Raw genomic sequence first — 26,595 nt, forward strand, 5'->3', positions numbered from 1 at the left:
AGATGTTAGTGAAACATCAGGACTGAAGATCTGGATCAGCTGTGAGAGGAGACCTGATCCTGTGCTCGACTCCTGCTATTGCAGCGCTTTATAATAGTGTGAGTCACTGGGTTGTACATGCTTACACAATATCATCACCCATTTCTGTATTTTGATAATAAGTGGATATTTGCCAAATTATGCCATATATGCATTATCTGTGTGTTTCTGTGGTCTCTCTGTCTGTCTAAACAAAACTGTTGTACCTCAGATCAGTTGATGTGTGTTTTCCCTCAAATTTGACTGGGTCTTCCATAGACATGTCACTCTTCATGGACACACAGCTGGACTTCGGTGAGATGGATCTGTCACCCTTAAACTGACTTTAACAGAATAGAGAATCAATTTTGGATGATTTTACATGAAAATAAATCCCACATGAGAAGGTTGTTTATTAAGACAGTGTGTTGAAGAGTGATGAGACTGTCCAAAGACAATGTCATATATCATCTAACTGTCTACTGTATCTGTGTGTCTCTGGACAGTGTTTAAAGACCCTGAGTGGCTCCAACTACTGTATATCCCGGCACCAGAATATGATGTATATGGTTAGAAGATGGCTGTGTCTCATGTGACCTTGTTATATGTACACGCTGTGACTATACAAATCACAACATGTAAATAGGAAAATGTTGGCGTTATTTTGTCACTTATTGGGATTAGTATGCTAGCTGTAGCCGTTTACCTCCAGTCTTTGTGCTAAGCTAGGCTGCGGTGGGTGCGTCAGACAGAGTTACGACACGCACGGAGATGAGAAGGGTGTGTGTGGTCTTATCTAACTCTGGGGGATACTGTGAATAAGCTAAAGTCCCAAAAAGTCAGCGTGTTCCTTTAAGATCATATGAAGATTGAAGTACCTGAATCCTGGAGAAGAATCTCCATGTCTGAATGTTTGTGTGTCGTCCATGATTCATTCAGTCTTCAAGGAGCTGCTCGGGTAAGAGATCAGAAACACTCATTCACACACACCATTAAAATTCAATACATTACAAAATTATTATTATTAATTTTTTTTATATAAAAAATATGTATACATATTTGTATTCTCTTTCCATCATGACATTTTCCCCTATTATATTATTGGTAAAAAAAAAAAAAAAAAAGCTGTGTGATGATGAATTGCAAGAATATGATAAAGACTTTTTTTAAATAAAATTTTACATCTGGTGGGTTAGTATAAAACTTACAACCTGGTGGAAAAAATATGAAGAATTTACAGGACAATAAAAATATGAGAAAAAATTAGATAAAAAATCTAAAAGATCATTATGCTTCTGGTTTATAAGTTGATTTGGGATCATGTAAATGAATGTTAAAATGACCAAACTTGCAGGCTACCTAGTTTAATTGGATGAATCACAAAAATATATATATTTTTTATTTTTATTAAAAAATTAATTTAATATTTGAATATTTTTCTGATTATTGAGGTCCAAAATGAATGAATTTTCTGCTGCTTTTCCAAAACATTGTTTGTGCTGAATTTTGATAAGCTAATGTCACTTTCCCCGATCATTTTAGCATCATTTTATGTCTATAAGCAATAGAAATATCATGTCTGAGCAGACGGAGAGTGTTGAAACATGACTGGACAATGTTCTTCTTCTGAACCCACAAATACTGCAATAAAAGCACTTATAAACTGACAACGTGTCTATAGCATGCAATATTTGTTTATTTCCTTCATAAAATGTTTCCTTTTTTTTTTACATTTTCTTTAAATGTTTTATTAAACAGTTTAAAATCATTAACAGAATAAATTCCAACAATGTATTCTGGTATTGAGGCAGCTTGTAACAGAACTCTTTATACTGGACATTAGTTTTCACAGACAATTATAATCAAACTATATGTCCAACAAAGACTATTAGGATTTGAATAATAAGACCAAGAACTTCATATTACATTAAGAACTTTAACTGTTACTTTAAGTATTTCATGGTTACTTAAGGTAATGTAAGGCTTTATGCGTCTCACCTGAAGACTCTCCTTGATCAGAATCAAAGGTTATAGACACAGATTCTCAAATCTCTGCATAAGCGGCTGTAAACATCACTAGACACTTTGATACTCTATTTTACTGACTCAAATAAACCTAATTCTGAGAGTAAAATGGAGTTTATAAGAATGTGGAAGTTGGGAAATCTAGTATTACTTTCATTCTCCCAGTAAATCATGGTTGCCAGATCTGCTCGAGCTCATATCATCCGTTTCATACACAGTTCAGTTGAGAAAGGCTAGTAGTGCTCCAGTTCTGACATTGTAAAGATGTAAAAACTTGCTCATTTTATCCTTTTCATACTCAGTTCATACACATGAAATTGTGGCTGTTCGAATCGAAAAGCATAAGCTCTGCAAAATCTGTCTTAAAATCAGCTCTTGTATCTCCTCTCTGTATGATTCACGTGCAGGAGAAATATTATTTATAATTCGGTTTACATATATTATATTTTTACATATAAACTTTTCATAAGTGCAAAATGTCAAACAAAATCTAGGAAAGCAATATTTTATTTTGTGTGCAATACTTTCTGTGTACAGTTCTTCTTTTCTTATTCAACATGACATTTAAAATACAATCATTCATTTCCCCCAATTATGGTTAAACAATTAGAAAGGAATGGACACAAAACTACATGGAACAAATGGAGATTGATGAATATTACAATGATGAAGCCATTATGAGTTTAAGATAATGTATTTTAATTAATGAACAAATAAGATCTGCTCAGCAAATTGAGTTGCTATTTTTGTTCTGACTGTAGTGATTTGATGGTGATTTGAAGGATCAGTCCTTATGAACTTGTGCCAAAATTAATATTTTCTATGACTTTTTTACATTTTAATTTTTTTTAAACCAAAATAGGTGCTGCATGTTACATGTACTTCAAGAGTATAATGTATAAATAAATGTAAATGTTTTCCATTGTGTGGTTATGATGATGAATCCGGTGTTTGTGGACATGAAGCAGTAATACTGTAGTCCAGCATCTGATCTCTAAAGAGCTTCATGGGTAAAGATGGCACTAGATTACTGTTAAACAGCCTTCAGGTCTGTGATCAGAACTGTGCAAAATACACACATGCTTTCATTTAGATTTGGCACAGCAGGTTTTAGCTCCATATTGGTCTCAGATGGTGATGGATTCATCATCTAGTGTCAAAGCTGCTCAGATCCTGGAGAAAATATTAGCGGAGTCCTTTTCTGCTCTTCTTTACTGGAAAGATCTGCAGATGAAAAATACACATTTGTGCACAAGTCATTTGTTTAATCGCTGGATATAGTTTTCATGCTAGCTCAAAAAAATAGTTTATCTATCATGTCTAATATTTATCACATGGGATTGTAAGTAATGTGAGAATATGTGTGTAAAGTGTGTAATATCTGCTCTTTTCTCATGTGAAACTGTGAGGTGTTCTGAACACATAGAGACAGGGCAGTCAGCGATAGTGTCCCCCTGAACCATGTCATCCAGGCATATTGAGCCCCGGGACAAAGCATCATCTACAGAAAGAGAAAACATCCCAACATCACTATCAGCATCAGAGAAGCTCAGAGCCGCAGTAGTCAGCTGATGACACATGGTGGCGCTGTTCTACAACAAAACACATCAGCATTAAAATACACAGTGGAGGACAGAAACACTGGAGCTGACAGCCAGTCCAGCATTAAAGAAATATTATGTTTCACTCAGATATTTTTCAGCAGCTTCAACTCTGTTTGAGATCTCAAGATTGCAGGAACAGGCCAATGATGAACTGGACAGAGAGAGAGAGTCCTGCGGTCAGTGTGTGATAGTGACGCTCATTTTTACCGTTATAATGGAGTCTGGGTTTGGAGAAAAACATGAGGAAATCAACAAACAAACTCTGAGCATATAGGACAGTCAAATCTAAAATAGTCATATTTTTTACATTAATTTCATCCTGTATTTAATAATGTAGATCAGCTGAGAAAAATCTAATCTATTTATTTGCTCTTGTACATTAAGAGCACATTGCTATAATAACACGGACACACAAACCCCATCTATGTTCCTGGAAGCAAATTTCTCTTAAACATCATTAAGAAACTGAAGGAATGGAAGAGAAGATCTGGAAGATTAAGAAAATTTTCCACTAGAACTGCTTGTAAACTGGTCAGGATCACAAAACTAAAGGCCCAAATCACTGCTAAGTCATCAGAAAGAAACCTGACCTGTGATCTCATCACTAAATCCAATGTCTGAGGTCTGCAAAAACACTTCCATAAGCCAGAGTTCTTTTGGGATGAAGTACTGTGGTCTGATGAAGTTAAAACCTGAATGTTTTTATAAAGATTATTAGCCTATAAATAAGACTATTGAATAAGTGCCTTTAATGTTTAATGCTTTAACATTTTGAATGGTACGAGCCCCCTTTCAAAGGTCTAGGGGCAGGGAAGGAGGGCACCACATTTTACGGAGAGAGAGTGAGAGAACTCTTGTCTCCAAGTCCCAGGACAGGCACAGAGTATAGCGACACCAGTTTAAAAATTAAAATCATATAATAAGTTTTATTTTATATAATCAGTGGAATATAAACATAAGATTTCAGGAGGGGAAATGCTCAAAATAACAAAAGAAATTCTTACTAAGGGTTTATTTATTTATTTATTTTTTATATATAACTTACCTAGCTTCAAAATGAAAAGAAAACAAAGACAAAGTCTTCCCTTATTCCCTCTCCATTTAAACACAGGAGAAAACATGAATTCTCATATTAAATGGCAACCACCTCAATACAAATGACCCCACGATAAAAATATAACAAAATTGAGCAGTGTATTAACTTAAGATCCTTCTTTTTGCATACAAGGCACAACACAGTTCATTCCCAGACTATATTTGTGATATTATTAGGCCATACACAGCCTCTAGATCAATAAGATCTTGTGATCAGTTATCTGTCCATCGTTCTCGGTGTAAATCAAAAGGTGATCGAGCTTTCTCTGTAGTCGCCCCAAAGCTCTGGGACAGTTTACCCTTAAACATCAGGGCCTCCAAATCCAGTTTAAAGACCTATTTTTACTCTCTTGTGTTCGAGTGATGTTGTGTATGTATTTTAAATGAGTTGCTGTTCCACGTTATGTATGTATGTATATAGATTGAATGATTTTGAAACTTGATTTTTATCTTCTTTTTTTCTAGTTCTTTTCTCTTTATTTCATTTTTATTGATTTATTTGATTGCACTGTAAAGCACTTTGGATCAACTACAGTTGTGTTAAACTTGTGCTCTACACAGAAAATAAAACTTGACTTGACTTGTGTCACAATTATGTCAGTTAGTTTTGTTTTCATGGACTTTTAGCTTGTATTCATCTGTTGCCTTTTTCCTTTGTTCAGTTTCCCGCCACTCATCAGTTTCCATAGACACTCATTAATTATCACAGCTGTTTGTCATTGTCTCATTATCACTGTGTATTTACGTTCCTCTGTGTGCTCACTTCAGTGGTGTGGTATTGTTGGTGTATTGTGTGCTACACTCTGTCTAGTTGTTGTTTCTACACCTTGGATTCTCTGGGTTCCTTGTCCTCCACCAAACGAGCTGGAACAGGAATCAGGTGGCCCTCATGATCTGTCAAGTGGAAAGTAGGAGGTGCAAGAGCAATGCAGAAACAAACCCCACATCATAAAAAATAATCATTTACAAAAAAACAAACAAAACAAAAATCCTACACTCCCATGGGTGTAACATGAATAGATTGGAAATTAGAAATATTATCAAAAGTTTTAGTATATTTTACATTTCACTGGAAGTAATTATGTAAGAGTATTTTGATCAGAAATAAAACAGTGTGTTTTAGGTTTGTTTATAATTAAAACTCCGGAATTACACATCTTTTTTCCTGGTTGTTATTGGCATTTTGGTTTCACAAGCTATATCCGGCATTTAATTTAGCGTAAACTATTAGCTTCTCTCTGGGCCAGCCCATCACAGAAAGACTAGGAACATTAATTAACAAATTCTAAAGATAGATTCAGTAGATATAGTCTGAGTAATTGTGGGCCTTTTATTGATGTATTGGTACATAAACTAATTTGAATATATTAAATTAAAATATCTTATCATTAAACCCTGTTTTGCTGATAAGCAGTATTAGATCTTTGTTTAGTATGTTCCCCAGCCTGTATAAATACATGATTTATTTTGAGATTGTATAATGCATTTGTTCTGTATGGTAATTCAATTTTAACATTATTTGTGCAGTTCTTAAAAAGTCTTGAATTTGACAAACCTTTTAAAAACTCATGCAGATGCCCTGATTTAATTTATAGAAGTCATGCACCAGCTTGAGTAGCATCGTTGGAATATAGTGCATATGTCATTTTAATTACTAATATTAATTATTATTATCATTTTTGTTATTATTTTGACTTTTATTTTAAAAGTTTACTTGACCCTTCCCTAATGGTGTGGTCCAGGTTCGCCTTGTTTGCGGTGCAGAAAACTTGTTGGTATCTGCCAGGGTTGTTCTTTGTTAATCACTTCTTGTGTATTTCTAGCTTTCTCTTTTGTCTTCTGAAACGAGTTTGCAGCAGAAGTCACGAAACAGAATGAAATAGTATTTCATATTAAGTAGATGAGTAAACTGCATTTAATAAATGCGACTGAAAACATGTCATTGATATGACAATTGAATGTAATAGAGTCAAAACATTAATGCCATGATTTTAATATTCATAAATAGGAATACGTACATTACAATGTTGTTCATACGTAAACAATTTATGTTTTAGTACTGTCAGTCCGTAAATATTTTACGTTTTAGTGCTGACAATACATCAGTATTGTACGTTTTAGTGTGTATGAAAACGTTAATAAATGCATGTGTGGTAGAAATATATTTTACGTAAAAATACACATGTATTCTCGAGAACACGTTAAGCTCTTCCTCGCTAGACATCCAGTGAGGAGGAGTGAATGTAATTAGGGCCTAATGGGTGGAGCTAGAATATCCAACCACACCCTAACTCCACCCACAAGTCGGAGCTGGACGTCATTTGACTCTGCAGTGAGCACGCCTTGTTAAAATGTTGGGTTGAGATTTACCCAATTTGGGTTGTTTTGCAACCTATGGCTGGGTAAAATATGGACAAACCCAACCATGGGTTATTGTGATACATGGGTTGATTTATGTTAGTTAGGAATAAGTAGGAATATAAGCTTCTTTTTTTTTCTTTATACATGGGTTAATATTTCCATATTAACGTAAATCCTCAAAATTGTGTAAAATACACTACACAAAAACTGTGTTTCGCTATACATTTTTTATTTTGGATGAATACAGTTGTATACAAACTTGTTTAACAATTACTTCACAAAAAGATTAAATTAATTGACGATAGTTATCATGAACTAAAATTGAACTTTTTTTTGTTCTTTGTTGAATCATAGTTAATGCAAATCCTAGAATGTTAAGTAGTATATGTAATAATAATAATAATATTAAACTAGAAAGTCATGTAATGAAGAAAAGTTCAATCACACCACCAAAATCATATTTTAATAATCCATCTAAAATACACATAATTTAAATTTGACATAGATAAACCTCAAATAGAAACATCTAGTTAGTTCTTTCTATCTCTCCATCTGGACATTAATGCTGTACCTCAGGTCAGTTGATTTCACTGGTTTGTCCAGAACGGTCACTCTTCATTGACACACAGCTGGACTCTGAGTTTCATCTCTGACTGCTGAATCGACTTACAATAGAATAGTGTCAATAATTCATATGGAAGATTTAATGTGGAATTTCCAATTGATTAAAGACAGGATATGTAATGTATATTTTGCCATTCTAAATGAAAATGAAAACTTGAATAACCAATTTATCACTGAAAGGTGTCCATAGATTATGATTTCAAATTTAAAAATGAGACATTTTACATTTAAAATGGCAATGCATCATTACTTTTAAATAAAAAAGAAATGAAATGTTAAAGATGATTTAATTGTGAATGTTACTATAATCAAAGGCATTTGAATATTTTTGGAGGGCTGAATAACTAAAATTAAGTCATTAAATAAATATTATATATAGAGCATTTGTCAGAATAAATGTCATTTCTGAAGAAACAGAAGTCGTCACATTTAATTATACAGCGCTTTTTACAATACAGATTGTTTCAAAAAAAGCTTTACAGTGATAACAGGAATATAATGCAGCAAAGTTTGTTTTGGCTGTACAGCGGATCTAGAAGAAAATAGTGCCATAGTCCAGCTTAAGTAAGTTCAGTGTTGATTCATTTTTGTTGTAAAAAAGTTATTAATTTAGTTAATTTATCTAGACAGCCGCTCTGGAGAAAACAGTGATGTCATCGTCCAGCTCAGTTCAGTTCTCATATAATGGTGTCAATGCAGATCAATAATATTGTTGAATATTAAGTGTCTCCAACTAAGCAAGCCAGTGCAGGAACTCAAACTCCATCAGTGACAGAATGGAGAAGAAAACCTTGGCAGAAACCAGACTCAGTTGCTCAGTTCTCCTCTGACCAACGAGCGAACAGTGTGTGATTATGATTCAGGCATTACAGGTCAGAGGTCAGATTGGATCTGAACATTCAGAATATTTATCCAGTTCATCTGGTTGAAGGTTTCCTGGTTTGACTTTGGATGAAGGATTGGATCATTCTGTAAGTTACACACACATGTGTGTGTGATGATCACTGTGGGTTTGTGTCTGTTGATTCTGTTGAATGTGATTGTGTCTGTAGAGGCTCTTTATTCTCCATCAGCTGATCCAAAGAAGGTCAGACTAATATCTAAAACCTGTAAGTAAAACACAGACAGTCAAATGTGTGCGACGTTATTGCATTATTAACTTTAAAACAACTAAAATAAATTACTTAGATGATTAAGTGAGAGATTATAATATAATACTGTGATACACGATTGTTAAAGCTGTTTTTAAACATTCAGATTTAGATTTTGCATCTGAATCACCATAAAATGATGACCCTTGACCCTTATCTATAATCCAGTATGACTGTAGGATCTTTTTATGTCATTGGCTCAGTTTTATTTATGACAAAGAAACTAGTGATAAATATTTACCATTATCTTCTATTGCAATTCACTTTCTCTCAAAATACATCATTAAGGAATAAAAAACAATGATAAAAGCACAATATTGAATTGTTTTGAAATAAAAAGAAAGGTAACACTTTTATTTCGATAGTCCACTTTAGACATTCTACTAACAATGAGTAACTTTGCAACTACATGTCATCTAACTGTCATTAAAGTGTTAGTAGACTGTATGCTTAATATCTGCTAACACTTTATTTTGTCCCCCAATAGATATTATACTGGCTATAAGTAACATGGCAACTACAAGTCAGCATATTCTACTAACCCGAACCCTAACACCTAACCATAACCTAACAGTCTACTGACAGTCTACTACAGCCTACTAATACTCTAATGTGAGTTAGTTGAAAAGTTGCAAAGTTATTTATAGTTAGTAGAATGTCTAATGTGGACTATCGAAATGAAGTGGAACCAAAAGAAACTTGAAGATACTTGTTACTATAAACTAATATAAAAATAAATAAATGAATCAAACTCTTATTAAACATGTTTATAGTGTATAATTAACCATTACAAGGAAAGAAAACTAAGAAGAAACTATATGAACTTTTAAAATATGAACAGTTTTAATCATCACTACTCACAGAAGCGTCTCCAGTTTATAATGTGGATCCTCCTTCAGATCAGAGAGCAGCTTCACTCCTGGGTCTCTTAGATTATTTCTAGTCAGATTCAGTTCTCTCAGGTGTGAGGGGTTTGATCTCAGAGCTGAAGTCAGAGCAGCACAACCTTCATCTGTAACACCACAAGACCTCAACCTGTAGAGAACAATGACACTCTTCAGTCTCTCAGTTCAGGAAACACTGATATAAATGATATGATATATATGAATTTCTCAACAGATTTGTATATGAAAGCAGTTATCACCTCTTCACATCATCCAATCATGTTTATAACTATCAAAAACTATCAAAGTAAAATTACCTCAGAAGCTTTGGAAAGAATCCACTGAAGATTAAACATCCTTTTCAGTTACTTTTATTTATTTTATTTTTTAAACTATATATATATATATATATATATATATATATATATATATATATATATATATATATATATATATTTTTTTTATCATTCATTATTCACCACAGGAGAAACACAGACGACGTTGAGACTTTAAAAAAAATCTTACCCGAGTTTCTCCAGTTTACAGAGAGGATCCTGCAGTAGATCAGAAAGCTGATTGACTCCTGAATATCCTACTTTATTCTCAGACAGACTCAGTTCTCTCAGGTGTGAAGGGTTTGATCTCAGAGCAGAAGTCAGAGCAGCACAACCTTCATCTGTAACACCACAACATCTCAACCTGTAGAGAACAATGACACTCTTCAGTCTCTCAGTTCAGGATCTACAGCTCAGATAAACAGTAACTTCACAATCAGACACTTCATCCACGCCACCATTAACAGATCCAGTTTGAGGTTCAGACCCGCTTCTACAAAATGCTTGAGGGGATTAGTTTCCATATCATAAAAATTGCAAGAATATACTATAGCACTTTATTTAACAGTGTGCTTGTTACAAATGTTACATGTACCTACAGATGTAGCCATTAAGAATGCACATCCCAGGGAAAAGGATTCCGTAGTGAAGTTCTCTTGCACATGATGTACATTACCAGTAGGGGGCAGTCATGTTTCTTTCTCAGTTATAGCGTGTACTGAAGCCAATAATATGCAACGGATGTGTTAACCTCTCAGGCGCATATTGAGCAAGCGACAGAGCCCATAAACCTATGAGAACCACATTTATATTTGTATATAAAATATTGATTCAGTTATTAATGGTTTTGCATTGCTTGTCATGGGTGTTTGAACATTACTTTAATGTAAAACAATGTTACAATCATTTTTTGTGAACTTGTACGTGCAAATATCCTGTCATATTTTAGCAAACTAAATTACAACATTGTGGAATTATTCTTATGTATTATTATTATTAACTCATTTCTTTGACATTTAAATATATGCTAAATCAGATATATGTACAATATATTTGTACAATAATATTACGATGTCCAGAAATCAATTCCAATACAATAGTACATTGGGTTTAATTTGTAGTTTAAAGAGATTACCAATATATATTGTTAGTTCTGAGAATTTCCACGTGAATAAATCCATGGATCTGCAAACTCTGCATGTGTACTTTAATGGTCTCCTGGCAAAACTTTTGCCGAGCGTGTCAGAGGTTCTGGGTTTTAATCAGCACTCGTATAATTTTTTTCTTCTTTTTATTAAAACAGAATATGTTAATCAGTATTTTTATGTCAAGCAGGGACACGTTTGTGTGCAATTTGTTTTGTGATTTCACCAGAACGAATAGAGAGTCTCCGCAACGGCACTAAGTGATAGATAGAAGAGCGCGTCCGTGTGAAGAGAGACAGTGTGCGCACGCCACAAGAGAACACACTGTATTCGCGCCACTGATAGCAACGGCAACAAGCAGTTTGAGCATGTGATTTAAAAAACATCACATTTCAGCACTAGATCTTTAACAAATGAACAAAATTTAATGCTCTGCTAGTTAACTGGAGATGTTTTACTTATTTGTATTAGGTACATCCGTGCCGAAAGATGTTTTAAAGTGTGCTAGGGACAATATCGACCCTGGCAAAGAGTGGTGGGTACATGTCCCACCCACAAATTACTCCTATGACTGAATTTAAGACATTTCATCTCATTATTGTGAACATAATTTTAAAGCGCATATACCAACATTTATCATGAAAGATCTATTGTAAAATACATGATTGATGTTTGCTTCATCACTGGATAATAATATGTTTTTAGGCTAACTTATTATAGCCTAAGCCTACACCTAATTCTCTGTTGCACGTCGTCTTTTTGAACATATGCACAGGTATCTTTAAATTTGAACAACAGCAACAACAACAACAACAACAACAACAACACTGTGTTTACAAAGCACATCAATATTTATATTTTATTGTAGTTTTCTCCCAATCACAACATTACATGCAGTTAATTTATCAGACACTGATAATTATGTTAATTCTATTTTTAAAATGTAACGTACTGTAATAATATATAAGCATATTTTACAATCGATCGAAGACGAATAATTACAAAGTGTTTACGAGTAATTTGGTCTGGATTGTAGATTCAGTATGTTCTTCTATGCGTCATCTGGTGGATATTCTGGGAAGCACAACAGATAAAGCACAAATTCTAAAAAATCTGCTGATAGGCTTGATTGGCATTCCACGGCATGCCTTGGGGAAAAACGCACATTCTTAATGGCCACATCTGTACCATAGTAATAACAGTAAATTATGCATAATTACATGCAACTAACCCTCAACCAAATCCTAATCCTACCTTAACCCTATAGTAAGTACATGTAGTTGCTTAATATTACTCATTACTTAAATATTTAATTACACTGTAACAATGACACCTTAAAATAAAGTGCAACCAAATATGAATTTATGCAAAAGGCCCAAAAATCATCAACTTAAGTGTATATTAACACAGTTGTCACATCTTTACATCATCCAATTATGTTTACACTATCATTAATATTGTAAAATTATGTCAAACACATTGGACAGAATCTAATTAAAATAAAAGCAACAGTCCCATAAGTAATTTCAGTAGATTTTTTGTATGACAATCATTGTTTAACATATGAGACATTATATACAAACTTACCAGAGTATTTCCAGTTTACAGTGAGAATCCTGCAGAAGATCAGAAAGCTGCTTGACTCCAAAATCTCCTATGTTATTCCATGACAGACTCAGTTCTCTCAGGTGTGAGGGGTTTGATCTCAGAGCTGAAGTCAGAGCAGCACAACCTTCATCTGTAACACCACAATCCCACAACCTGTAGAGAACAATGACACTCTTCAGTCTCTCATTTCAAGAAACACTGATATAAATGATATGATATATATGAATTTCTCCTCAACTTATTTGTATATGAAAACAGTTGTCACCTCTTCACATCATCCAATCATGTTTATAACTATCAAAAACTATCAAAAGTAAAATCAACTCAGTGTCACAACACAGAAGGAAACAGACAGGTGTTATAGTGATAACAGTGTTTATTGAGCAGAGTGGTGGGAAACAGCAGGAACCAGACGATGGTGAGAAGATGGTGACTTGTTGACTGAAGATGGTGACTTAGCTGGCGATGACTGAAGTGGATTCTCTGTGCAGGTGACAAGTGAACAAAAAGACAGGAGATATGGATCAGGATGAAGGATGGAAGACAGACAGAAGACTGGAAGCTTGTAGAGACTAATCACAGGTAAGTAACGGGTAAGGAGTCTGACAGTAAGCAGTGGTAACTGCGATGAGACCAGACAATGAGTGGATGGTGAACTGTGAATATGTAGGCTGTGTAGATGAGGGAATGCAGGTGCAATGAGTCAGTACTCTGGTGATTATGAACGAGTGGGCAGGTCCTGGTGATCAGGTGATGATTGGGGCTGTGACGGTGTGGCTAACTTTGTGACAGTTCCCACTCCTCCACAACCGGCTCCTGACGGCCGACGGACTCGGCGACGGGGCCGGCACCGACCTCTGGGGGATGGATGGTCTGGGTGATCCTCGTGGAATTGGGTGAGTAGCAACAGATCCAGGACATCATCTCAAGAGACCCATGAATGTTCCTCTGCACCGTACCCCTCCCAGTCGATCAGGTACTCTAGGCTGGCGAGTCGAGGATGGTATGGACTAGGTACACTAAGTCCACAACAGTGACATCTGGAGGAGGAGGTACTTCATCCGTGGTGGGTTCTGTGGGAGAAGAGGACAGAGGTTCAGTGAAGGGTTTCAGGAGGGAGACATGGAATGAAGATGAGATACGGTAGTGAGGTGGAAGGTTGAGCCTGGAAGTGACCTCGTTGACCTGCCTCTGCACAATGAAGCGACCTATATAACGGGGACTCAGCTTACGGCAGGACAGGCGAAGACGGATGTCTTGGTTGGAGAGCCAAACCTTCTGTCCCGGCTGGTACTGGGTGGCTTCAGCTCTTCAGACATCCGCCTGGCGTTGGTGTCGTCGCACTGCCCAGTGGAAATGCACATGAGCTGAGTCCCATACCCTCTTGCTCTCCTCGAACCAGTGGTTGACAGCTGGAACTTCCGAAGGTGCTCCAGACCAGGGGAAGAGAGGAGGTTGGTAGCCGAGGATACATTGGAACAGAGTAAGCCCAGTGGTGGTTTGACACAGGGAGTTCTGGCCATACTCCACCCAAGGGAGGTAGTGGCTCCAGCTGTCCTGGTTCTGGTGGCAGTATGAACGCAGGTATCTCCAATCTCCTGGATCTTGCTCTGAGTCTGGCCGTTTCCCTGTGGGTGGTACCCTGATGATAGACTTGCTGAGACGGCAAGGAGTTTGAAGAAGGCCTGCTACACCCGGGAGATAAGCTGGGGACCTCTGTCCAATAACATGTCTTCTGGTAGGCCATAATGACAAAAAACTGGTTGGAAGAGGAGTTCTTAGACTCCGAACATGGTGGGCAGGCCCTTGATAGGTATGAGTTTGCAGGCTTTTCGGTCTACGATGACGAATATACATGTACACGTGTGATGGTTGGACGTAGGACGGACGGTCATTAAGTCTATGCCCAGATGAGACCAGAGGCGTCTTGGTATCGGCAGAGGTACCAAGTTTCCCTCGGGTAGCTTCCTCTGTGTGTTGGTGATGGCACAGACTGAGCACCCCTTGATGTACCGGGAGATATCCTGGGATATGTTGGGCCACCAGTAGCAATCTCGTAGAAGCAAGAGGGTTCGCTGTCTGCCTGGGTGTCCAGAGCCCAGAGAGGTGTGTACTGAGTCCATGAGGCTTCTTGGAGAAGAAGGTACATGGATGAAGTCAAGGAAGCTCACCCTGCCGCTGGGATAGTACCGCTCCAACCCCAGTGGTAGTGGCATCAACTTCGACCAAGAATGGGAGTTCTGGATTTGGGTGTACCAGGATTGGAGCGCCGTTGGAAGGCTTCTGTAGCCAAGTGGTTCCAGGAGAGAGACTTGGGCCGGTTTCTGAGAAGTGAGGTGAGAGGTGAGCTGAAGAGACTGTAATTCTGGATGAATCTTCGATAGAAGTTGGCGAAGCCTAGAAAGCATTGGAGTTTCTTTATTGTGACAGGTTGGGGCCAGATGTGAATGGTGTCCACTTTCCTCTGGTCCTTCTGGATACCTCGTTGGTCGATGATACATCCAAGGAACTGGACAGATGGCGTGTGGAACTCACACTTCTCCAACTTGAGATAGAGGTGGTGTTCTCTCAGCTTTTGAAGGACCTGTGTCACGTGTTGGCGATGTTTGGCCAGGTTCTGGGAGTAGATCAGGATGTCGTCTATGTTGATGATGAACAAAGCATTGGAGGTACTCTCGGAATACCTCATACCTCATTCATATATCCCTGGAATACGGAGGGGGAGTTGGACAGGCCATACGGCATCACCTGGTACTTGTAGTGGCCTGTCGGAGTGATAAATGCTGTCTTCCATTCGTCCCCCTTGCGTTTCTGAATGAGGTTGTAGGTGCTCCGCAGGTCCAGCTTGGTGAAGATGCGAGCCCCATGGAACTGTTCCAGGGCAGCAGGGACCAGAGGAAGAGGATAGCTGAATTTGACAGTCTGAGAGTTGAGTGCCCGGTAATCGATGCAAGGCCGCAAGCTTCCGTCCTTCTTGGCAATGAAGAAGAGGCCGGAAGCGTCAAGGGACTTCGATGGTTGGATGAAATGTTGTTTGAGAGCCTCCTGAATGTACTCCTCCATGGCCTTCTGTTCCGGGATGGACAAAGGGTAGACCTTACCCTTCAGTGGAGTAGCCCCAGGCAGTAGGTTGGTGGCGCAGTCCCGTGGCCGATGAGGTTGTAGACGGGTCGCCAACTGTTTGAACACATCCTGGAACGCCCGGTACTCTGGAGGAATTTCAGTTTACTCTCGGTTTCTGGGCTCTCACCTTTCACCTGAATATTGGATGAAGACTAAGGGTGTTGATAGGTCCAGCAGGCAGACGGTTTGGGCACAGAAGAAAGGCAGTCCTTGAAGCAGGAATTACCCAATTGCAGAATTTCTACAGAGTTCCAATTAATGGTGGTTTCATGTTGGTTCATCCATGGGCATCCCAGGATGACATCAGAGGTTGATCCCTCCAGCACCATGAACGTGATCTTCTCCTCATGCAGGCAGCCAACGTGGACCGTTACTGTGGGGGAGAAATGACGAATGCGTCCATGACCCAGCGGTTTGCCGAGAATGGTGTGGATGGCTAGTTCCTGGGAGCAGCGTTTCCTCTGAAGGTTGAGTCTTTGGAGAAGTTAATGAGAGATGAAGTTTCCTGCGGACCCAGAGTCGATGAGCGCTTGTGCTGTAACAAAGTTTTTGGGTGAGAATTTGGACAGGTGCACGAGTGCGGGGTGCTACTTTAGGGAGAAACTGGATTGCACTTCACCGCTGGGCGTGGTGGTAGAATCGGGGCAGTTCACGATGACATGGCCTTCTCCCCCACAATACAGACACAAGTGTTGCAATAGTCTCCTTTGACGCTCCGCGCTGGTGAGGTGATATGTGTCGACCTGCATGGATTCAGGTGCTGGAAGGGCGACAGATGGAGAGATGGGCGGAGGATTCAGAGTGGGTTGGTCGAGTGACCAGGCTGACAGACAATGAGAGATGCACACAGCTTTCTGAATTAAACTTTCCAGTCCAATGTTATCATCATAAATTACTAATACAGTTCTGTTGCAATACAGAAGGAAACAGACAGGTGTTATAGTGATAACAGTGTTTATTGAGCACAGTGGTGAGAAACAGCAGGAACCAGACTATGGTGAGAGGATGTTGACTTGTTGACTGAAGATGGTGACTTAGCTGGTGAAGACCAAAGTGGATTCTCTGTGCAGTTGCTGAGTGAACAAGAAGACAGATGTTCTGGATCAGGACGACGGATGGGAGACGGACAGAAGACTGGAAGCTTGACGAGACGGATCACAGGTAAGTAACAGGGAAGGAGTCTGACGGTAAGCAGTGGTAACTGCGGGGAGCCCAGACAATGAGTGGATGGTAGACGGTGTTGATGAGGGAGTGCAGGTGCAGCGAGTCAGTACTCTGGTGATTGTGAATGAGTGGGCGGTTGGTTGGGTGATGATTGGGGCTGAGACGGTGTGGCTAACACTGTGACGATCAGAAGAATGGTTCGAATTACGTGGGAGCCAGTGGGAGCTGAGCTCCCATAAAGAGAGGATGAGCTCCCATGAAAGCAGTAAAATCATACACCTGTGGGGGTCTCTAACAATCATCAGCACCATTATTTTAAATTACAAATAAAGCACTTTTTCTATCAGACTACTGTAGCGTGACTTAAAAGATAGGACAAGATGCCAAACACATTTCTGCCAGGACTTTTACTGACTTTTCTCAACTCACAGAAGTGACGTCAACGTCCGATCTAGCAGTAGCATAACCCATCAGGCAAGTGTTATTTTAACATAGGCGTAATTTGCGGGGGGGGGGGGGACATGTCCCCACCACTTTTTGCTGAGGTCGATATTGTCCCCACCACTTTTGAAACATCTCGCGGCACTAATATACCAATACAAATAAATAAAACATCTTCACTTAACTAGCAGAGCATTCATTTAGTTCGTTTGTTAACCCCCTGAGGTAGGCAATCACGCTGGCGTGATCTGCTCGCTTTTTTCCTTATCAGTGCAAAAGAGACTCAAAATACTCTGTTGATTTTGATCTTTGATCAAACTTGTGTTATACATCAATCAATCCTGTTAAGTGTGTATTTTTTTTGTGTGTATACTCACAATAAAAACAAAGTGTTGTGCTTTTCGCCAAATAAAGATAAATAAACATAATTCAAGTTCTGCCTTCTCTCTGTCAGTGTAGTCCATTCTGAAATGCGTCTGAAAATGAACCATAACTCAGCGAATACTCAGTCAAACAGGCATACAGACACACAGGCATGAAGCTTGAATTCTCTTCTTTTAAACTAAGTAATTTTTATAAAAAATAAATATTCTCAGTTTATGTAATATGTATGAAAAGAGAGAGATGTCAGTCGTTCTCTTTCAGCTCATTATGTTTTAATGTGACCCCGCCCATGGAGAGCGCACGCTATTCAATCGCAAATGATCTGAGGCATGGATACAAACCTGTGAAACGCCCACATCAGCTGGATAACACACACAGCGAGTTATCAGAGTCATGTACTTTACGACGCTGTGAGGAATAATACTATCTTAATAATAATCCTGGAAAATTTACCTCAGAACAAGTGCTGTAAGTTTCATTTCGAGGAGGTATGGATCCAGCTGAGTTCTATATTTGCTTTGATCTAATTGCAATAGTGTCTGTAGGCTACACGCAAAAAGACTGTTTAAATATGAATCGCGTTTCTGTGTGTGAATGAATGAACAGCTTTTACCAAACTATATTGCTATACTGAGATGAGTAAAAATCGACTACAAAAATCAGAGAGATTATAAAGTTTTTACTGTAAAATACTGCCACATCAAATAAGCTTATAATGTTGCCAATTTCTGCTCATATGTTAAATATATATATATATATATATAGTATGTTTAGGCAAAAATAAAGTCATCAACTAAGATATTATAGTGTTTGTTCCAATGTAGGCTATTTTTAAACTAATGAATCCTTAACTTTGAAATACGTATGATAAAATGTATAATTTAGTTTTTACAAAGAAAGATTACACTGGAAATATTTGTAAAATTAAATTTTTTGTTGTAATTGTATAACCTTTTTAATAAAATAGCAAAAAAAATAAAATAAATAATAATAAAAAAAATTAATAAAACAAAAAAATATATATATACAAGGATAGACGTAAACAAAATCTTAAAAGGTCAATATAAGCCTTCTGTTTAAATAATTTAGATTGTGTTTTATTAGTGACACATTTGGGTAGAAAATATATTCCAAATTGAAAATACAGTATGAGAACAATTAACTGCACAATTACTAGAAATGTTTACCTTGCATATAATACAATTTGCAAGCGTAATTTGTGAGAAAAAAAACAACAACTGTGTTTCCAACTGTGAAACAATTATATATATATATATATATATATATATATATATATATATATATATATATATATTTTTTTTTTATATATATATATTTTGTCCTTGCATTCTTTCTTGTGGCTCAGTCACACACCTGAATGAAAGTTTCATTATGTATGCAGCCCCATTATGCAGGCCATTGTCTTCTCAAGTGTGAACTACTCAATATTCATGGTGTTGGACGTTTATGCCCATAGTTTAAATCAATGTTTTGTTTTATGTGAATGATTAGGCAGGATGATTTTCACATCATTTTGAAGAAAAAAGTCTAGGCGACAAAATGCATTATTCAGAAGTCTTGTGGACACATATTTAGTATGTAATGTGTTTTGTGGCCTTATTTCAGAAACTTTCATTTTTACTTTTTTTCAATTACCATGCATAAACATTATTCTCTCAAAAATACAAACTTGTACATTAGGGGTGTGCAAAGCAGCCGTTATTTGTATCTGTATTTGTATTTGTTGAAGGGGGAAAAGTATTTGTATTTGTACTCAAGTAAAATTCAAAATAGGTGTAAAAATCCAGTTTTTTTGCGTTACACCTCTAATTTACGTTATAGTGTAAGTATTCTTTAATTATATCCATTATAATAATTATGGATATGCAATATTGGTTGATGTTTTTCCATAAATCCAGCAATGAACATGTAACAAGGAACGTCAGTGAAAAGAAAATAACATAACAGCCATTACCTACATTAACGTTACTCTGTCAACAGCCTATTGTCTAAAAATTACCGAGCTAACAGAGCTACTAGTGTTGTCACGGTACCAAAATTTCAGTATTCGGTACCAATACCAGAGAAAATCCACGGTTCTTGGTACCAATTTCGGTACCAAAGCTTAATTTAGATTAAATTTACATATATTAAAGTGTATATCACAGTTACAAAGATGGAAACTGTAGTATTAAAAACACTTTACAATAAGATTCCATTTGTTAGATAACATTAGATAAAATGACCTAACAATAAACAATAGTTATATACTGTCGCAATTATTCTCCTTGGGGTTAATTTAAAAAAACATTTTTAAAATCAAAAGTTAACATTATTTATGTTAACATTATTTAATGCACAATGAATGAAGTGAACAAACATGACCAATCATGTTTGTTCATGGGAAAACCCAGACAACTTCCGGCAAATTCAGATTTCAGTTACTACTGAGAATGGTCTGGTTTTAACCAGGCTACAATCAAGTGTTTGTATTAAATAACATTCACAAACATTAATTAATGTTGTAAAAATATATTGTTCACTCAATGTGTTGATGTTAGATAACGCATTAAGTAATGTTAATGAATGTTATCTTATTGTAGTGTTACCAAACTATACAGGAGATAAAACGTGTTTTATTTGACTTGACTGTACTTTTATTTAATCCAAAACTGCATTCATATTTAATTTTAAAATGGCTTTTTAAACCTGCTAAGAGTTATCCAGCCAAGAATAAGCCTAGAACTGCTTTTCTGACGGACTGATATTAATGACATAATGATGGCTTTTTATTTAATTTCTCATCTCCATAAATATATCTAAAGCTAATGCAAGGGCTAGAAATCAATTAATTCTTTGCTGATACTTCCTCGTCATCATGAAAGACGCAGTTCGCACCGCTTTCTCCTTTCCACAAGCACTTGCTCTCTTGTGGCGTCTGTCGTTGCTATGCAACCATGGACATAGGCGTGCCTGGAAAAACGAGCGCGCCGCTTGCTTCTGTTATCGCTATCTTCGGCAAGCGCGCGCCTACATTTGAAATCGGCACGCGCTATGTGAACGGCCCCTTATGACAACGTGACATTAGCCTAATACAAAATATTTCCATATGTGGCTCTTTCCTCCTTTCTTATCAACAAGTGCCAGTGGATTTACCATACTGTCTATGGGATTCACAACCACCACATCAGCAGCACCGCCGGTCGCCATGTCTCATGAGGAAACGCAGCTTTTTGATATAACGTTTTTCTTGTTCCCGAATACAAATATTTTTAAAGTATTTGTTCGAAATAAGTATTCGTAAAAAAAACACATTATTTGTGCCTTTCCGAATACTGTATTCGGGTTCGGCTCCACCTCTAATGTACATACATGTTGCTCACATATTATTGTAGCCCTGTTTGTGCTAAATAGAGTGTAATGACACCTTTGCCATTAATATGTTTATAAGCAACTGAAAAAAGCACAAATGTCAGGGCAAGTCAGAACATCTCAAGGACCCCAAAAACAGCTTAAGACCCCAGAGGGTTAAATAAGAGGCGATCTAGCGCTGAAATGTGTTGTTTTTTAAATCATGTGATCAAAGTGCTCGTTGCTGCTGCAATCAGTGGCGCGGATACTGTGTTCTCTTGTGGCTCGCGCACAGTCTTCACTCGGACGCGCACTTCAATCCGTTGTGGAGACTCTCTATTCGTTCCAGTGAAATTACAAAACAAAATGCACACAAACGTGTCCTTGCCTGATACAACCACTGATAAACATAATCAGTTTTGATGATAAAAATAAAAATAACTATACGAGTGCGGATTAGAACCCAGAACTTCTAACATGCTTGGCAAAAGTTCTGCCACTGGACCATTCACGTGAAAATTCTCACCACTAATAACATATATTAGACCTCATTAAACGACAAATTAAACCAAATGTACTATTTAAATTGAATTGTGTTAGCAACGCTTTTTTATCAAACATTTTTATTTATTTACATTAGTAAGCTATACTCATACTGTAGGCTTTTTTTTTTTTTTTAAAGAGACCCCCACAAAGATGAAATCATAATTCAAACCCTGGTCAGAAGCTTGGGAAAGAATCCACTGAAGATTAAGCATCCTTCTCAGTTACTTGGTGATAAACTTTTTTCTATATTTTATTTTTGTATTTGATTCATTATTCACCACAGGAGAAAAACAGACGACGTTGAGACTTTTATAAAATCTTACCCGAGTATCTCCAGTTTACAGTGAGGATCCTTCAGTAGATCAGAAAGCTGTTTGACTCCAAAATCTCCTACTTTATTCAATGACAGATTCAGTTCTCTCAGGTGTGAGGGGTTTGATCTCAGAGCTGAAGCCAGAGCAACACAACCTTCATCTGTCACACCACAATCACTCAACCTGTAGAGAACAATGACACTCTTCAGTCTCTCAGTCCAGGAAACACTGATATAAATTATAAGATATGTATGAATTTCTCCTTTTACAGTATTGCTTAGGTATGAAAGCACATGCTAAACTCATAAATGTGATCATATTTTATCATTGTAATGATTGTTGCCAGTGTGACTTACTGAAGTGATCTGGATTCTTTAACCACAGGCATAAACTTCTGAAGAACTTCACCTGCTGTATTTTGTGCTCCAGTAAAGTGTTTTAGATTAAAAACATCCATCTTCTGCTCTGATGTCAGCAACACATAAACCAGAGCTGACCACTGTGAAGAGGAGAGTTTGGTTTCCCCTATTTTTTCAGATGTAAGATAATCTTGGATCTCCTGCATCAGTGAATCATCACCCAGTTCATTTAGACAGTGGAACAGATTGATGGATCTCTCTGGAGAGCGATTCTCCCTGATCTTCTGTTTGATGATCTGAACTGTTTCCTCTTTGTTGTAGGAGCAGCTTCCAGTCTGTGTCAGTAGTTCTCGTAAGAGAGTCTGATTGGACTCCAATGAGAGACCCAGAAGGAAACGCAGGAAAAGGTCCAGATGTCCATTCTTACTCTGTAAAGCCTCATCCACAGCTCCCTGATGCAGCTCAGATAATGAAGGAAATTTAAAAAAGTTTACAACTTTAGAGAACAGACATGGTTTGGTGATTTGATCAAACACATTTCTGTTCTCATTTGTAAAGTAAATGTGTGCATATATAGCTGCTAGATGTTCCTGGATGCTCAGATGAACAAAGCAGAAGACTTTCCCCTGATATAAGCCCAACTCCTCTCTGAAGATCTGAGTGCACAATCCTGAGTACACTGATGCTTCTGTCACATCAATGCCACACTCTCTCAGGTCTTCCTCATAGAAGATCAGGTTGCCTTTCACAAGCTGCTGGAAAGCCAGTTTCCCCAGTTTGAGAATCATGTCTTCATCTTTCACTCTCTTCTCATAGTCCTTCTCATGTTTGATGTTGGTCTGAATGAGCAGGAAGTGTGTGTACATCTGAGTGAGAGTCTTGGGAATCTCTCCTCTCTCTGCTTCACTCAACATCTTCTCTAGAACAGTGGCTGAGATCCAGCAGAACACTGGGATGTGGCACATGATGTGGAGGCTCCTCGAGGACTTCAGGTGAGTGATGATTGTATTGGCCAGACTCTGATCACTGATTCTCTTCCTGAAGTATTCCTCCTTCTGTGGCTCATTGAAGCCTCGCACCTCTGTCACTCGATGGACACACTCAGAGGGGACGAGATCCACTGCTGCTGGTCTGGAGGTGATCCAGATGAGAGACGAGGGAAGCAGATTCCCCTCAATGAGGTTCATCAGCAGCTCGTCCACTGAGGCTGATTCAGATATATCACACAGTTTCTCTTCGCTCTTAAAGTTCAGAGACAGACGACACTCATCCAGACCATCAAAGATGAACAACAGTTTATATTCATCACTGAATATTTCTATTTTTTTTGTTTCAGGGAAAAAGACATGAAGAAGATCTGAAAGACTGAGTATTTTGTCCTTCATCAAGTTGATCTCTCTGAAAGGAAGTGGAAATATGAGCTGGATGTCCTGATTCTCTTTCCCTTCAGCCCAGTCCACAATGAACTTCTGCACAGAGACTGTTTTTCCAATGCCAGCGACTCCCTTTGTCAGCACAGTCCTGATGGGTTTGTCTTGTCCAGGTAAAGGTCTAAAGATGTCATTGCATTTGATTGGTGTGTCCTCTGTTTCTTCTCTCCTGGATTGTGTCTCAATCTGTCTCACCTCATGCTCATTATTGATCTCTCCACTTTCACTCTCTGTGATGTAGAGCTCTGTGTAGATCTCATTCAGGAGTGTTGGGTTTCCCTGCTTTGCTGTTCCTTCATACAGACACTGAAACTTCTTCAGCAGATTTGATTTAAATGTGCTTTGGAAAATAACAGATTACAACATGAATTAAAGACGTAAAATAATTACACAACATCATGAAAATAACAGTGGTGTTGGTATGAAGATGAGCGCAGCTGTTATTTGGCCACTTGCTAAAGCCATTAGAGCTGTCCAAGAGCATTGATATAGATTACATGATTGAATTCTGTTCCTTATTTGATTTTTTGTTAATTAATTTGTAGTTACTTCAGGTACATGTCAAGTTTTTAAGGAAAGAAAAGAACTAATTCTGTAAAATAAATATATAGCAAAATGATCCTCTCTAGTGTCCTTTGTTCTATTTAACTAATGAACTATGAACCACAGATAACTTTCCTGGAGTAAATTATAACATCACATTGTTCATAAGCTGTTTTATTGACCTCTCTCCACAGATTCATTAATTATATAAGATATGAAAAATTTCAGTAAGTTGTACTGTATCCTTCAACATATGAAGTTAATTTATGCTCAGTATATTTTTATGCCAAAACTGGTAAAAAAGAGGAAGAGATAATTTGCTCAAGATTTTAAATACATATTAAACATTTTGGTGAGTCTCTCTAGACAGAAATGTTGCACCTCAGATCAGTTGATGTGTGTCCTTCCTTGAGTGTTACGTGTGTGTCCATAGACTGACCACTCTTCATGGACTCCGGTGGGTCTGATCTTTTACTGTTGAGGGAGACAGTAAACATGTAGCGATAGGGTCTACAGACTTTATCACAGACTGTATTGTTGTATTTATACAAAGTGTATTAGATGTAATATTTATAATAATTTCAGACATGTACATGTACATGTACATGTAACCAGAGCTTATTACTGCCCCTACAAGAATTAAGTTAACATAAGCATTTACTATTTAAATACCAATAAAGAGGGGTTGTGTGTCTATATTTAGTTTATTTTTATAAACATAACATGATTAAGATTACAAGAACCTAGTATTTACTGTTGTAAAAACATGGCTTTGTGAGCATTAGTAGAAGGTGTCTGAATAAACATGAAATGCACGTCAGCGCTGTCATCGGTGAGTCTGACCAATCATGAAACAGCTGTCAGCATCACAATGTGCTGTCAGAAGAAGTTTCTAACCAACATGCAATTCTTCAAATTACAGCGCTGCATAAAGTTGAACACACCTATAAACAGAAATGTTGTACCTCAGATCAGCTGGTGTTTGTCCTCCCTTAAGGTTTATTATCTGCTCTATAGATGCGTCACTCTTCATGGACACACAGCTGGACTCTGGTGAGATTGATCTCTCCCTGTGGAATTGACATTTATAGAGCAGAGACATTAGAATAGAGGTAATAGAACAGAGGCAAGAATTTATATGATAGATTTTAAATGACGAGAAATCTCACATGGAGTATCTATCTATCTATCTATCTATCTATCTATCTATCTATCTATCTATCTATCTATCTATCTATCTATCTATCTATATTATGTGTTCAGAGAATATGGTGTTCTGTTGTTTTTTTTTGTTTTTTTATTTTATTTTACTTTCACTTTCTCCGCTATCACCTCTTAGGGCTGTGCTGTTGGCTGTCAATCATCATTTTGACGGTTACACCTGAATGGCTGTCCCTGTTATAAAAGTGACACAGACCGGAAGCAGGGGAGAGAGAAGGAGGGAGTTGATTCGTTTTGTTTTGCCACGCTGGGTTGTTGGCGTGTTTTGTTTTTGTTTTCTGATTCTTTGTTTAATCTTTTAAATTTTTTTTTAATTAACAGTTTGTTTTCTCTCAGTGGTTTGTTGTTTTCAAAGCAAGTAAAAACTTGTCTTTATGTTTTCTTTATATTGGTTTGGTTTGCAGCCGACCAGGGAGTAGTAACCAGGGAAGCATGTCACGTGACTTCCATTTTTTGCAACATCTCTAGGGAAACACTTTGTTAAAACATTAGGTAAGGAGCGGGTGCCACTATTGTATGTTTTGAGTTTTCTTGAGTAGTATAGTTTAGGTAGGGCGTGTTGAACGCCGAAGATGTTTTTTTTTTTTTTTTGTATCTTTTCTTTTTGAATTAGTAGCTTATTGGGAAGGGGAGATAGTTACACTGTGAGTTTTGTTTTATTTATTTCTTTGATTTAGCCCCGCTCTTGTTTGTGTGATAGACTACAGGCTCTGTACTAAATTTAACAAATATTTTAAAACAAAATATTAAATTTAAATAATTTTTAATTTATAAATAACCAGCTTTTCAAAATAACAGTTGCAATGTGCAATTTTAACAAACTATACAACTATTTATAAATAAACAAAACAACATAACAACTGAAACAA

At 37.2% G+C, this 26,595-nt stretch overlaps 1 protein-coding gene across 1 annotated transcript in view; it reads right to left on the reverse strand.

Annotated features, from left to right (window-relative positions):
* The window catches only part of LOC308696820 (NLR family CARD domain-containing protein 3-like), a gene marked incomplete at both ends in the record, with an annotated part of 28,028 nt that extends 2,156 nt beyond the window's left edge, over nucleotides 1–25,872 (reverse strand). The window contains 8 exons of the mRNA XM_081375720.1: nucleotides 246–362; nucleotides 9,740–9,913; nucleotides 10,288–10,461; nucleotides 12,830–13,003; nucleotides 22,183–22,356; nucleotides 22,530–24,302; nucleotides 25,471–25,575; nucleotides 25,838–25,872. Of these exons, the coding sequence (XP_081231846.1) occupies nucleotides 246–362; nucleotides 9,740–9,913; nucleotides 10,288–10,461; nucleotides 12,830–13,003; nucleotides 22,183–22,356; nucleotides 22,530–24,302; nucleotides 25,471–25,575; nucleotides 25,838–25,872 (2,726 nt within the window). The remainder of the gene's footprint in view (nucleotides 1–245; nucleotides 363–9,739; nucleotides 9,914–10,287; nucleotides 10,462–12,829; nucleotides 13,004–22,182; nucleotides 22,357–22,529; nucleotides 24,303–25,470; nucleotides 25,576–25,837) is intronic.
* Nucleotides 25,873–26,595: the final 723 nt, after the last annotated feature.

This window comes from Scardinius erythrophthalmus (genome assembly GCF_964197995.2).
Source record: "Scardinius erythrophthalmus genome assembly, chromosome: 10".
Lineage (NCBI taxonomy): Eukaryota > Metazoa > Chordata > Actinopteri > Cypriniformes > Leuciscidae > Scardinius > Scardinius erythrophthalmus.